The sequence below is a fragment of the Crocodylus siamensis genome, chromosome 3, assembly GCF_052110815.1.
Source record: "Crocodylus siamensis isolate JL-2025a chromosome 3, ASM5211081v1, whole genome shotgun sequence".
In the NCBI taxonomy this organism is placed as follows: Eukaryota; Metazoa; Chordata; order Crocodylia; family Crocodylidae; genus Crocodylus; species Crocodylus siamensis.
This window is the reverse complement of record NC_143397.1, coordinates 200391684-200406604: the sequence shown is the minus strand read 5'-3', so window position 1 is coordinate 200406604 and position 14921 is coordinate 200391684. Positions and strand designations below refer to the sequence as shown.

The window sequence follows — 14921 nt, the reverse complement described above, 5'->3', positions numbered from 1 at the left end:
AAAATCTGGGTTTTTTTAATCCTTCAGAACAATCTGCAGAAACTGTCTCTCTCTATTACTATGGTTTCAAAGACTTGGCTACAATTTTCTTCTATATGCTGGTAGCAATAATCGTACATGCCATTATTCAAGAATATGTGTTGGATGTAAGTACAAAATATTCATCTTTATTAAGATAGCAAACATCAGTACTATTACATTTTTTTAATATTTAAAATTTTGAAAATTAAAATGTATGATCATGGAATATGTTAATTTCGATTTAAGATACTGTGTGAAAAATGAGACATGTAACACCTGAAACACATTTGTTTTAACACATTTCTCAATTCATAACTTCTGTTTTAGAAAATTAACAGGAAAATGCACTTTTCTAAAACGAAGCATAGCAAGTTTAATGAATCTGGACAGCTGAGTGCTTTCTACTTTTTCTCCTGCGTTTGGGGCGCAAGTATTCTTGTCTCTGTAAGTATGTCTTATCTTGCATTTATAGTGTCAGATCTCAGTCATTTGCAGTAAGAAAATAACTTCCTCTGTTGCTCAGCCATTTATTAGAGCAGAGACTAATCCTTTGCAAAATCCTGTTAGATCTCAGTTGTAGCTAAATATTGGTAGCACTCACTCCTGAATCCTTGGCTTTGTCTTTTGAACAGCAGGTTAGAAATAGACACAGGATACTTCATCTGTGTTTATTTTGACTCTTAATTGCAATCTGAGTAAATTACTTCTAGTTTATTATTTTTAGGAACAATTATACAACCACCACCATCAGTAATTAGACTTTTTTAGATATGGGGGCGAAATGTCATCTCAGATCTGAGTAAATACAATAAACATGATTCTCTTTTTTTTGGATATTGTGAGACTTTGTTAAAACTTGGGGAGCTTGAGGGTCTTCAAAAAGCAAAACTTGAAATATTTATTCTTTAGTAAGCTTGACTTCTGCTTCTGAAAATTCTTCTTATTCAGAGTAATGCTAAAGGCCTATAATATAACTAAAGAAGCTTACTAATGGTATGATACTGCTGTAGTTTTAAGTTGACTGACCCCCACCCCCACCCCCCCACACATGTGGGTGCAGCTTGACCATTTTGTTTCTGTATGTGGATTTTGGAGTATGATTTCTAAACTAAAAACGGTAATCAGTAGCATTATCCATTTTCAGGAGAATTATGTATCTGATCCAACATCTTTGTGGAAGGACTACCCTCACACTCTGATTCCGTAAGCCTTTTTTTTTTTTTTTTTCCCAGAATGTTGGAAAGTAATAATTATCTAAGATTTATAGTACAGTGCTAGTTCATGGCTTAGACCAACTACTGGGCAGAGCTGTGGTAGTGGTCTAAAATATGTTATTATATGATGCAAAAACTTGCTGCTCTCCTCATTTGGAACATCCAGAAATCCAATTTCTTCAGGGCAGAGAGGGAAGTTAATAAGGTTTAGCCATTTCTTGTAATACCATTTCATTTTTCCCAGAAGTTTTATTAGTGAGAGAAAATTTGCATTTCTCTTGTTGTTTATCCATAGGTTTTAGAAGTTTGCAGGAAAATTTTTTGGAACATTTGAACTAGGAATATAGTTACCAAACACACTTACTGTATATATTTTCTTGCTGTCTCATGCAGATTTCAGATGAAATTTTTCTACATCTCTCAGTTGGCGTACTGGTTTCATGCTTTTCCAGAACTGTACTTCCAGAAAACTAAAAAAGTAAGCCAAAAAAAAAAAATCTCTTGTTAAAACAGCAGTGCTTTTACTACTAAGTGTGTCAGGGAATAGATTTAATATGAATATATAAATGTATACGCTTGCATATCAATTGATATATTTTGGTCCACAAAAAACAAACATACTTCTAGTTTTTCTGTATTAATAGAGAACTTATGAGAGAACCATCTGCTTACTGGGGAGTGAATTACTTAAAAATAAATTTCAAGTAGTCTTTTTAAATACCTGCAGTTACTTCAGTGTTTACTTTTGTGAACATGGCTGTTCTGTCTGTGGGAGCTTGCACTCTAATACTACTTCCAAGCAGTTGCTCTGATGCAAAATTGGATTGCAATTCTGTTGTATCACTTGAAGTTCTGATTTGCAGTTCTCTTTACATTTTAACTGATGGTAAAAGTACTTTTTTAATCAACTGATAGAAAAACAAGAAACTACCTTTTATAGCTTTGGGTCATTTATTTCCACCACATTCAAGTAATGGCACAGTCAGTTCAACTCAGTCTCACAGTTGGTGGTTTCCCTATTTGTTACTATTGAAGACAACTAATTCTTGCCAATTAAGGTCCTAATACAAAATTATTTAATGGCTGAGAATTCATATAGATTAGGCAGTGAAGATTGCCAAATTTGCCACCTTTGGGGAATTGTGAATAGTTTTATCTGAAAGAGATTGTCAGCTTCCTCGGATAAGGCAAAGACCTCTGAGAAACGGCACATGTATGTGTGTTCAGCAAAGGGAGAATGCTGCAAGCTTTTAACATCTAAAGGCAAGCTTGGTATGCAGGCCATTATAGTTGACCTTGAGATGCAAATAGATAGGAATTCGGTAATATAATTTGTTGACTTTAGAAACATGGAATTTTTTTCTTTCTAAAAATTTGGTTTCAGTTTCAAGTCTTATAGATGGTGATGAGTCTAAAAGACAACTTTTAATACATTTTTCAAGTCAAAGCAGACAACCTCTGGGCAGATGTTTTCCTTCTGTATAATCTATGATGCAGCAGCTGAAAAGCTGTTGCTCTTAGATATTATCACATTTATGAACTTATAGGTATGTACTAGCTAAACCAGTTTCAACAGAGAACTTCAGATTATGTTGATTATACAAATTGAGAACTCTGAAAGAATTGTGCCAGGAGCTGACAAGTGGGACTAATTGTTACAATACCTCTCAATTATTGCTGTGTCTCTATCTTCCTTTTTTGTGTCGTTCCATTCTTTCTGCTGCACAAAGATGTCTACAAAGCTTGCTTTTCAGGCACTTAACATTGAAATATCAGATCCCTGCTCCCGTTCCTCTTACAGGAGTATCCTAACAAGGAAGGAACACCAGTTGTTCTTAACATCTTTTTAGACTTGAGGCACCCCTGGGTTGACCCAAGACTTTCTTCAGAAGATGCCAGGTCTTAGTTTTCACTCTTGTTGCCTATAAAAAAAAAAAACAATAGTGCAGTTCTTTCTGTTGCAAAAAAATCAGAAAGACCACAATGTTGGATTTCTATTTAAAATCTCTGGGTTTATCTAGTGAATCACAACCTAACAGTGGTAACTTTATGTGGCACCCCTTAAAAGGATCTCAAAGCGCACCAGGGAGCCATGGCACTCTGGTTGAGAATCACTCTCTATGTCATGATTAGGGATCTCCGTAAATTACATTGGAAGTTCCCCCTGCAGTGACCTCTTTAATGTTTTTTTTCATTTCACTGCTTACCACCCCCTCCTCCACTGATTGGTGGAGGGGTCCTGCTGGCCAACCCATTTGCCACTGATCCCCGAAGAAGGAAAAACCGCAGCATACTTTAAAACATTTGTCAACCAAGGGGGGGTGGGGGGGCAAGCAGTGAAATGAAAGCATTAAAGAAGCTGTTGCTGGGGGGCACTTCCAGTGTGATTTACAGAGATCCCTAGTCATGATAATATTTGAAGCTGCAGTCTCTCTCCTCCCACTCCCCCCACCCCCAGCAAGGAATGCTGACTTTTAGTTTTGGAACATTTTAATATCCCAGCACATTGCTACCAGTATAGGCACTCTGATGGAGATCAGAAACTTACATGTCTCTTGTATAGTTTGGAGTTGGAACTACACTAGGGAAATAGATTCTAGTTTCACTAAAGTCACTTTGTTTCCTAGAGTGTCTTAGCCAACTATCTGTCTTCCAAAAGCAGAAGAGAAGAAACAGTATTAGTTAAAACTGCTTCACATTAAAATTCAAAGATGGTTTAGCAAACCAAGTGACTGTTGCGCCTGTCTTCTGAAATTATATACATCACATGCCAGGGATTTTGAAAAACATTGGGGAAAATAGCCACATGTTCTTAATGACCAGAAGCTTTTAACATCTTTTCGGAAAGAAAAACGTGGATTTTTCTACTCTTTTCAGTCATGCATCACCTTAGAAACAGGTTTACAGGACTGTTAGTTAGAGCTACCAAATTGTTTTTCAGAACTTCATTAAGCTACTTTCCAGCAGTGATCTCAGTACTGCAAAAATTTGTCTTCTCTTCATTGGAATCTGTTAATACTCTATCTTTCATCTCTTTCTGAAAAAGGATAAACTTCAGCAGATATATTTAGTAAAAATCGGAACAGCTGAAGTTGCATAACCAAGTGATTTTGCTCTTTTGGAGAATGATGAGTACCTCTGCTCTTTGGAGAATGAGGGCTAGCAGTTTACCCACTACAAAGGTCATGCTGGATTCCATTCTGCTCTCCTATCTATGTCAGTGTGTGAGAGGCTGCCAAGAGAGATGATTATGGGTTTTTTTCTCTATTCATCTTTATGAGATTTGAATTAAATCAGTGTTTGGTAAGGATGGAAACTGGAATAAGAATTAACTATTTTGCAATTTAGAATTGGTAAACTGAGTATCAATAAAAGATTTTGGACACTTCATTACTGGAACATGTCCATTTCTTCCCAAAGCATAGTTTTTGGTCACCAGAATACTTTTGAACCCTGGATTTCTTGTTAGCTGCCACAGATTTGACTAGGTTGGCAGTGACATGATCATTTTTTAGATTTGGGATGGAAGTATTTTGAGTTAATGCTTTTTTATGGATAACAACTTGGCAGAACATTAGTTTTGCACATGCTGTATAAATAGATCTTAGCCTGAGTAGTCACTAACATACTAAGTTATCAGTGCTGAGCATTTTTTGTTAACTAGTTAGCACAATAAAGCACAGCGAACACTTGTGTGCGGTTGCTTAAAAGGCTAATTCTGCATATTGATTTCAAGTTTAATTAAAGTACTAATTTAAATATTACCCAAAATAAGTCAGGATTTTTTTAATTGCTTGAGTACTAGCTTTTCCTTTTTTTGTGATACCTCAAGCAACAGGAAACCCTCATCTTGAAAACTAAAGCGCTTCAGTTACAATGGTAATAAAGTATAATGAACCAACAAACTTGATTGATTGAATTTCTCTTAGAAAATCACATCCCTGCATCCATTTCTGCAGTGTGTTCTAAGGTGCATCTTGTGTTTGTGATTGTTCCCTCTACCGTCCTGGTGTACTTGGTGACCCAGCCTACACATCAGATCATGCTGATTTTAGAAGTAACCTGAAAGTTCTACTTGCATTTGGAATTTAAATAGCTAAATCTGAAAATGTCTTCAGTTTACCTTTTAGGATAGACACTTTTTTTTAATCCATACAATGCAACCTAAATTCAGATCTAGTTACAGTTTTTTGGCTGAGCAGAACACCTTGACATGTCTCTTACCAAAGTCTGTTCACCAAAGCAGTGTCTAAATCCCCTGGGGCACCTATTCCAGGATGTGTACTCCAAGCACACCTAACATCAATAGAATTGAGTTCAACATGAAGTAAAACGGCAAGAGCTGCTGTTGCTAAAAACGAGATAGGAACAGGAAATCGTTGTGGTGGTTTTCATGCAGTAGCTAAATGGTTAGACTACTTGCTCTAGGAATATTCACATGGAATATCTGAACCATCTTCAGTCTATGGTGGGTTTTAATCTTGTCCCGCAGAAGATGAACCTAACCCAGGGGTGGGCAATTATTTTGGGTGGAGGGCCACTTACTGAGTCTTGGCAAGCTGTTGAGGGCTGCATTTTCCTCTCTGGCACAGGGAACCAGGAGCAGTCCCATGGTCCCAGGCCAGAAGCCTCTGGTAGGCAGGGGCTTCTGGTTGCAGGGGCGGAGCTGGGCAGGCCTTGCTGCTGGGTTCTGCCACCAGCTTCCCCTGGGTCCTGCTGCCCCTGGCTCCTGTCCTTTTTGACAGGCAGCCAGAACCAAATAAATATTATTTTTTCTAATTTTTTTTTTTTTTTTAGAGGCCCCGCAGGCTGGGTGGAATGGCCTGGCAGGTGGGATCCGGCCCCCAGGCCATATTTTTGCCCACCCCTGACCTAACCCCAGAGTTAAATATAGGTGGAGTGATGCCCCCTCCTCATCCAATTAAAACTGTTCCACTCTAGCTAAGAATACAAGAACTTTGGGCTAGAAAGCAAGAAGAGAGGAAGCATGACTCTAGCCTAGTGATTCTCAACCTTTTTAGATGAAAGGCACCCCTCAGAAAATACCAGCTCTTAGCTTTTACTCATATTTTGACTGGAAAAATACTAGAGCAATTCTTCTGTTGGAAGAACTCAGAAAGACCAGAACAAGTCAGAATATTCGATGCTGTGAGTGCCTATGAGTTTGTTTTGTGAACCCAAGTGAAGGTAGGTGTTTTATACACCTAACTGTTCCAATATTGTGTGACACCTTTAAATAGATCTCATGGCACCCTGGTTGAGAATCACTACTTTAGTTCATTATTCTGAGTTTGCAAAATACATGGTCTCATTCTTACTACTTTCTACTCGTTCTAATTTATCTACCTTTTTTAAAATGTGTGTGCCTAAAACCTGATAAGTGTTCCAGCTAAGACACCATAGGCATTATGTAGAGTTGAATAAGACCTCACATCTCTTAATAAATCCAAGAACAGGATATACCAGAGAGAGGCAACCAATTGGCACATGTGCCAATTAGTGGTATGCGGAGACATTCTCCTTGGCATGCCTGGAAGTGTGCTGAGGAAGATGTGTATGCATTTTTTTAAAGTTGCTGCTCTGAGGGTGGGATCAAGAGAACACAGGCAGGGACATGGTCTGCATTCTGCTAACCTCACCCCCGGCACAGCCACTGACACGGGGGCAGGGTTAGCAGAATACAGACTGCGTCCCTGCCCATGTTCTCCTGACCCACCCCCAGTGCCTGCTGATGTGCTGGAAGGGGACAGGGAGGAGAAGGAAAACCAGCAGTGGCAGTCACTGCCTTACGTACCTAGTGCCCACACTGCTCACCTGCATTGCTAATGGTGGGTGGCCAGGCTCTGGCAGCCAGTTCACATAATTTCTTCCTCCTCTTTCCCCTTCCCCACTCTCTCTTTTTCTAGGGACCTACCAAATTCATGGTGCAAGTGCAGCAGCACCACTAATCTTGCAGGTCTCTGGGCACCTTCTCCCTCTGCTTGCTGCTGATCGGTGGAGGGGCTGTGCTTGCAGCTTGCTTTTGATTGGCAGGGAGGCAAAAACTGCAGCTTTAAACTTTGCACTGATTTTTGTCTCCCCCACCACTGAGGCAAAAACGGCGCCACGTTTAAAACTGTGGTTTTTCACTTCCATGTTGAATTCAGGGCGAGATACAATTCCTGTGGACTGTAAGCAGGGCAGGCTGGCCCCAGCGGGGGTTGGACCCTGGGCTGCGGGTGAGGGGGGCTGGGAGGAGTGGAGAAGTTCTGCTTGCTATGGAGAGCTCCGGCACTCATTGTAGTGGGGGAGCTTGCATGCAGGTGGGTTTGGGAGACATGGAGCTCTCCGGGGCGAGAGCCTGCACTGCGTGGGGAAGTTGTACTCCCTGGGAGCTGCAGGGTGCCATGGTGGGATAGGGGATATCTTTTTCTGGAGCCCACTGGCTACACTAGCAACCCCCTACCCCCAGCATTAGCTCTGCTAGGCTTCCATGCCAGAAGTGCTGGGGCAACCTGCCTACCCAGGGGTGCAGCATTGCTGCTCAGGGAGCAATGTGGCAGACAAACACATGTGCACTGGCTGCTGCTGCCCCTTCCCAACCCTGGGGCCAGGGGCCAGGCAGGGCACAGCTGGGCAGAGCATGAGCCCCATTCCTTACAGCCCCTTCCACCCTCCAACTCTTGCTGTGTACTGCAAAGCCCAGCCTATGGCTTCTCACTGGAGCAGCTTGCCAAATTGGGATAAAATCATGTAATAACCCTCTTCTTTCCCCCCCACCCACAGCAACTGCAGGTGTTTCTATAATGAATCACCAAGGAAGTGTAAACCGTGGTTTGAAACATGGCACAGTTTTTGTGTCTTTACTGGTTGGCAGTCAGCAGCAGAGATCCCAGGACCTCTCAGCCAAAAGGCGGTGGGGCAGCAAAAATGGCTCCAAGTTTAAAACTGCAGCTTCTGCCTCCCTGCCAATCAGGACCGCAAGTGTGGCCCCTCCACCAATCAGTGCCAGGGGAGGGCATGCAGGGGAACTTGCAAAATTAAATGTGCTGCCACGCAGCCAGCCCACTTCCATCATGAATTTGGTAGGTCCCTATCTTTTACCCTTTTTCTCTCTTCTCTTCTGCTTTCTTTTCTCTCCTTTTCCTTCTCTCCTTTTTTTCTCCCGTCTCTTCTTTTCTTTTCTTTCTTTCTTCTATTTTCTCCTCTCTTTTTTTTTTCTTCTTTCCCTCATTTTTTCTTTTCTTACTGGTATTTTCAAAAGTTCTCTCTTTTTTTTTTTCTGCCTTCCAAAAACAAGATGCATGCCTTATCAAAGGTGTGTGATATGCAAGAAAATATGGTATTTCTCCAGTTCTTCATAGGATCCTGTTCTCCATATTGCTTGCAACTGTTCCTAGCCTAATCTGCATGTGTTTAGTCCATTAAGCACACAATTAATGAAAATACTGAATAGAACCAGGCAAAAGATGCATCTTTGCAGGGCCCCTCTTGAAATATCTTCTTGGATGGACTGTAAATCATTATAAATATTCTGAGAATGATTTAAACCAGTTTTAGGGGATTCACCAGATGCTGATTACATCTAGACTATATTTTATTGGCTTCTATAAAAAAAAAAAAAAATGAAATAATTGTGATGGTGTCAGCAGCCTTACCAGAGTTAGATAATGTCAATTTACTGCTCTTCTTGTATTTACTTAGCCAGCTAGCCACCCTGTCAGAAGGAAATTAGAGTGTGTCAGTCCGTTACTGTCAAACCCATGTTTATCAACTCTGATGTCTAGGTATGTAAAAATTGATTCTTAATCCGTATCAGAATTTTTCTTTTTTGTTTTAGGGTTCCATACTAGACTGACTGGGATTATGTTTCCCATATCCTTTCCTTTTCCCTTCAAGATAAGTGCTGTGCCCACCAGGCTACACCTGTTCTCCATGAATCCTTAAAATAATATTACAGAAAGTACTTAATTCCTATAAGTAGTATAGCGTGAATGTCAGATCCTGCCAACTTCAATATATCTACTGTTTTAGCCTACTCTCCCATCTCCATTTTAAAAATTAATTTTATTTAATCATCTGATCACAGACAAACTTCTGTGTGAAGAATTAAGTAAAGATGTACTTACTGAATAATTAAGTCTTAACCTGCATTATCTATAACAATTTTCTTTCTATGTTGTATGTGGGCATGCACACATAAAAACTAGCTCTAACATTGTTATTACCCACTGAGAGTGCTGCCATTATTAGGTTCTCATCCTTTCAACAAGGAACATACATTTCATCTTTCTGGCAAATTTATGGGTGTCTAATTCGTTCATGAATTTTGAATATTTTAGGCTAATTTTCTTTTTATTTATGTTCTCTTTCATACTTATGTGAAACTGAGCATTTAGTTTTACTACTGACTGATGTAGACTAGTCAGTTTTAATATAAAAGTTTGTCCCGCTAACAGTTTTCCAACCTTTTTAATTATATTTGTGTGCATTGTGTCCAGGTTTTGGATTGGCTTGCAGTGCAGATGGTTATGCCTGGCCAAGCAGCTTGTGCAGCTGCAAAAGGCACCCATTTAATGTCAGACATTTTCCTCAAACCAGAGAAACTCTGCATCTGGGGTAACTTGCTGTGAATCATGCTGTGTATAACTGGGGTGAAACAGTAAGACAGAGAAGTTCAGCTGTAACTTCTTTAGGTTCTGCCTACAAGAACAGTTGTATTTTTGGGATGACTGCATGCCAGAGAAACTGCCCTTGCCTTCTGCCAGCACAAATGCTAGACTCAAAACTTTCTGTTATCCCCTGAATTTCTTGCTTAACTTTCTCATGAATAATCTTCGTGAAAGTCTGGGTCCCTCATCTTTCAGGGACACTTGCGACAGACTGAGGGAAGAATATCAAAGTACCTCTCCTTTGAGATGAGCCTACAGCTCACAATCCTCCCTTGCAGGCCTCTCCAGCCTAAAAATGCTTTGAGGAAAGATCTATCAGCTGCTGGTTATAACAGTTTATTGAGGTATGGCTTGAGTTCTGAGCATGTTGCTCAGGAGAGTTTTGAGGAGGCCTTTGTAAACTACCAGAACAGTGGTTGGTCTAATTCAGTGGTGCTCAGCCTTTCTTCCCTGTAGGACTAGTCTGTAGGCCGGATCCAGCATGAATTTGGCATGTGGGGCCATGTCCTACCACCATATTCCTGGCACCGCATTTTTGGAAAGATGGGGAGTCCCATGGGCCAGATGACATGGGCCCAAAGACTGGATTTGGCCCTAAGCCAGAGGTTAAGCACACAGCTGGTCTAATGAGTTTTTTACTTGGCAGTGTTTACCAAAGTGCCCGTCTTTGACTTATGAGAAGCTCCACTTATCCTAACGTGGGGTGGCTGATATTTGGGTGATAATACTCATGGCTGATATTTTTCCCTCACCCATTCTTTTGGCTTTTTTTTCTTGTTCTAGACTCTTAAGTGTATTCTGGTGATATCCACAGTATGGGGTTGAGGGAATCTTTCAACTCTTCTGCAGAAGGAAAGGATTTTTGCGTGGTATTTTACTAAACCAGGTACATGGTTAGGGTAAACTTAGACTAGCTTTCGAATGCAATGGAGCACCAGTGTATATATACCCACCTACAACCCCCAGTGGATGTTTAGGTGATTAAGCAGGGCAGGTGTTTAGGTGATTAAGTGATAAGTTGCTCTAGCTGAAATTTTCCAGAACCTTTGGTTCCAGAAACTTTCAGCTAGAGTAACCTATTACCCAAGTGAAACAAGGAATTGAGCCATTCCCTTCCATATTTCCTTCTTGGAGTTTTTCATAAGTAGTTTGAATCGCACTTTCTTTCAATCTTGATTCTCAAAAGTTGAGAGATCCTCTCTGCCTTCCTTGCAGGGCTTGGCAGGGAGGGTGTTCCTTCTATGCTCATCTTTTCACATTAGAGAGCAGCTAGTGTGCAGAGCCCTTATAATGAGCAAAACTAATGTCCCATTTCCTTAGATGTGGTTTAGCAAAATAAAAATTATAATCTGTAAAATTCTTATATAATAAAGAGCTTAGTCCATCTGTTTGTCCGTAATACTCTTGGAGCCCTCTGACTGGTTAGTGAAACAACCAATCGGAGTGCGGCGCACCACTGTGACAGGGGGCGGAGTGGGGTGGGAGAGGGCAGTGGCATGGGGTGTTGGCAGAGCGGGATCACAGGGCAAGCTTTTTCCCTGCTCCTGGAAGGTGGCAGTGGCATGGGATGGTGGGTGGCAGCACTTCGTCACTGCTCCCACCTCCCATCATTGTTGACGGGGAATTTTCTAGTTACTTCTATACTGTACTAAGAGCCTGCATTTTAACATGTGAAAGGGGAACCTGCTGTAATATGGACAGATTCCTCAGTCTTTTCCACCTGCCCATTTGGCTCATTATCTACATTTTCTCTTGCATGGCATGTGTGTTTTATAGATTTGCGCCTTCTAATTTGTGTTGAGCTCAGATTGCATCTGTTTTAACATACCCTTGAAGAATGGCTGTTTTCAGAATTTCCACTTTTTAATATGTGAAAAGAAAAAACCTAAACTTTAGGAATCCTAACTAAAACTTCAGGGCTTTCTTGAAGATGTTTGTGTCTCCATGTTCCTTGTGTAGCATTTCAAGATTAGAATGTTTTACTATGTGTACTTAATTGGTGGCTGTTTTTATTTTTGTTGTGTGCAATAGACTTATTCTTTAAATTCATTCTTCCCCTGTCTTCCTGCTGTCTCTTTACTCTAGGTGCACTAGAGTTATTTATGTTCCTTCTGCCTGTTTGTTCTTCCCTTCCTATTTAATTACCATGCTGTGTCAGCTGTCTAAGAGCATAACTTGAGGTGCCAGTGCACACAACCTGTATTGCAGTCTAATTAAAACTTCACTTTGCCATCAGCATGCAGGGTAACGCAGGAACATAGAGTTTTAAATTAGAAATTCCTGAACAATCTTAAATTTCTAAAATATTTTTATTCTTTGCATTGTATTAGTGCACACAATCTTTTGAGTTTATTAATGGAAGCTCTGTTCAGCTTTTGTTTTTAGCACCTGTAGAAAAAAGTAAAACTTTTAAAGCAAGAAATAAACATCTATAATTATAATGAGGTAAATAAGCCTGTGCTATAATAGATCATTTTGGTGTATTTACTACTTTGACATGTAAGTAAAATATATTATGGGTAGAATGAGAGGCAAGACTTACCAAAATTGCCTTAAGGAAAACATTTTTTTCCTCTTGCTTTAAAAAGCATTTCTGAGTTTAAATGACTTTTTTTTTTTTTTTCTTCAAGTAGAAGCATATTTAAGCTGATAGGTTCACGTGTGGTAAAACTAGTGAACAATACCTGAATGGAAATCAAAGCATCAAATCAAGTAACTGAGACAACAGATTGCCAGGAAAGGAAGGGTGTTAAGGGCTGCTTGCAGACCCTTTTTTTTTTTTTTTTTTTTTAAATAAAGGGGGTTTTGCTGGAAGAAGCATGACTTTGTTTTCACCTGCCTCTGTAGTATGTGCATAGATAAGGTGCTTCAGCAGGGCTTTTTGGCACTTTTATCTAATAGCTGATTTCAATCAGCCATTAGATAAAAGCACCCAAAAAGCCCCACTAAAGCACATAATGTATACAGATGTTGGGAGAGCTGGGTTCTACTAACGTGATGCCTCCTGTGAGTGTGCTCGGGGCTCAGCACAGAAGGGTGTGGAGTTTAAAGTAAAGCACCGCACCATGGTGTCTGAACAGCGTAGAGCGGGGATCTGAAATAGTGAATGTGATAACATTGCACATCTAACTTTCTTTCTGCTTAATAGGAAGACATCCCTCGCCAGCTAGTCTATATTGGACTTTATCTTTTTCATATTGCTGGAGCCTATATTTTGAAGTAAGTCAGTCTTTTTTTTAGCTTACTTCCATTGGATTTATCTGTGAACTTAAATAGATTGTAAAATGGTTTAAATATTTGGTTTGCTTTTGTTTTTTAGCTTGACTCATCTTGGACTTGTTCTTTTGGTGTTACATTACTTTGTTGAATTCCTCTTCCACATCTCCCGCCTCTTCTATTTTAGTGATGAAAAATATCAGAAAGGGTAAGTAGTTACAGTTTTAAACCCTTATAACTTCTTTATTGACCCACAAGGCTTGTGTGTATGTGTTTAACAGGAAGTCTGTGTGTCTGCTTAACAATTAAAATTGGTTCAATTAGGACTTGCTTAACCTTCCATTCATTTACACTTAAAATCCTGCCTTAATAAACAATACTACTGTTTAAACCTAAATTTGTGTTTTGAACACCACTTATTTTCTTTAAGATTATATGATGTATTCCTTCCAATAATATTTAAACTTTCGCAGTGACTACAACTTTTTATTCTAGTAAATGTGTAAATAAATATAAAGTATTCTGTGTGCATTGAAAGTAATATAATACCTTATGTGAGTATTGATCTTTTAAAGTTTCATTATCCTTCTCAACTGTAAATGGATTCTGAAGTAATGGGAATAAACAGGAAGACTTAGTTTGGGACCCAGTCAAAATGATAAATTTATAAACTTACTGATGCATGATATTTTTTTCACTCCAGGTTTTCAGTGTGGGCTGTTCTTTTCGTTTTGGGGAGACTTTTGACCTTGATTCTCTCTGTCCTCACTGTTGGCTTTGGTCTGGCTAGAGCAGAGAATCAGGTGCTGGATTTCAGTACTGGAAACTTTAATGTGCTAGGTTTCAGGTACTGTAAAATTTAAATTTTAAACATTGCTTTTATATCTACCTTGCATTTTATGGAGCATATTATAGTCAGGCTAGAAATATGGGTTATTAATCTGAACTCTGCAAACATCAGATTTGTAGCTCCTAAAGTAAAGTAATAAGGCATGCATGTAACTTTCAGCAAAAGTTAATAACTGAAGAATCTCTGTACTACAACAAATCATAATGTTGGTTGTCATGGCAGAGAAGAGCACTTGTAGGCTTAAAATTACCATTTCATATTTAAAAAAAAAAAAACTTAGTTTCTTAACTATTTTAAAATCAATTTATTGGCATCATGACTTAACAGAGCTGTAGCCTGTGCTGTGCTGAAAGAAAAAATTTGGTAAGATCCAAGAAATAAAGTTGCAACATGGAGTTTGCCCAGCTTGCCAGGGCAAAGAGGCATGCATTTTTTGCTTACCTAGGAAAATGAGCTGTAGCATTTTCAGATCTTGGTATTGATAAATCTTGACTGCAGCTTTAGGTATTTGTAAATATCCATAAACATAAAGACTTTACAGCAGAGGCCTAGAGTATCCCCATCACTTGCTGAGATTTGTTTCCTTACGGCCACGATAAGGTAGTTTGGTGAAGGCCCACGCTGTTGTTGTATCCTAAAAGTTGCTGTACAGTCTGCCTGACCTTCCAGTTTTAATTGCCATCAGCAGGGATCCTGGCTTTCTCTGATTTTAAAAACCACAAAATCCATTATTAAAAATTTTAAAAGCCCCTTGCAGCCCCCCAGCTCTGCTGGAGGTGGCCCCTAGCCAGGGCTATGGGGCCAGGAGCCCAAGTCTGCAGCTCCCTGCCCCCAACAGCAGGCAGCTGCAGCAGAACCAGCATGGAGCTGGCTTTTTCCCACTGCTGCCACCTGCTCTGGTGGGGGCAGGGATGGCTCCTGCCCCTTCCCCTCCCCCCGCCCAGCCCAACCAGAGGGGCCTCCAGCATC

The 14921-nt window shown here is 39.9% G+C and overlaps 1 protein-coding gene across 1 annotated transcript in view; it reads left to right on the top strand.

Moving 5' to 3' along the window:
- Positions 1 to 14921, top strand: part of TRAM1 (translocation associated membrane protein 1) — a 32149-nt gene that overhangs the window by 4163 nt on the left and 13065 nt on the right. Inside the window, exons 3-9 of the mRNA XM_090040148.1 lie at positions 28 to 146; positions 349 to 465; positions 1166 to 1224; positions 1629 to 1713; positions 13035 to 13105; positions 13206 to 13310; positions 13806 to 13949. Of these exons, the coding sequence (XP_089896274.1) occupies positions 28 to 146; positions 349 to 465; positions 1166 to 1224; positions 1629 to 1713; positions 13035 to 13105; positions 13206 to 13310; positions 13806 to 13949 (700 nt within the window). The remainder of the gene's footprint in view (positions 1 to 27; positions 147 to 348; positions 466 to 1165; positions 1225 to 1628; positions 1714 to 13034; positions 13106 to 13205; positions 13311 to 13805; positions 13950 to 14921) is intronic.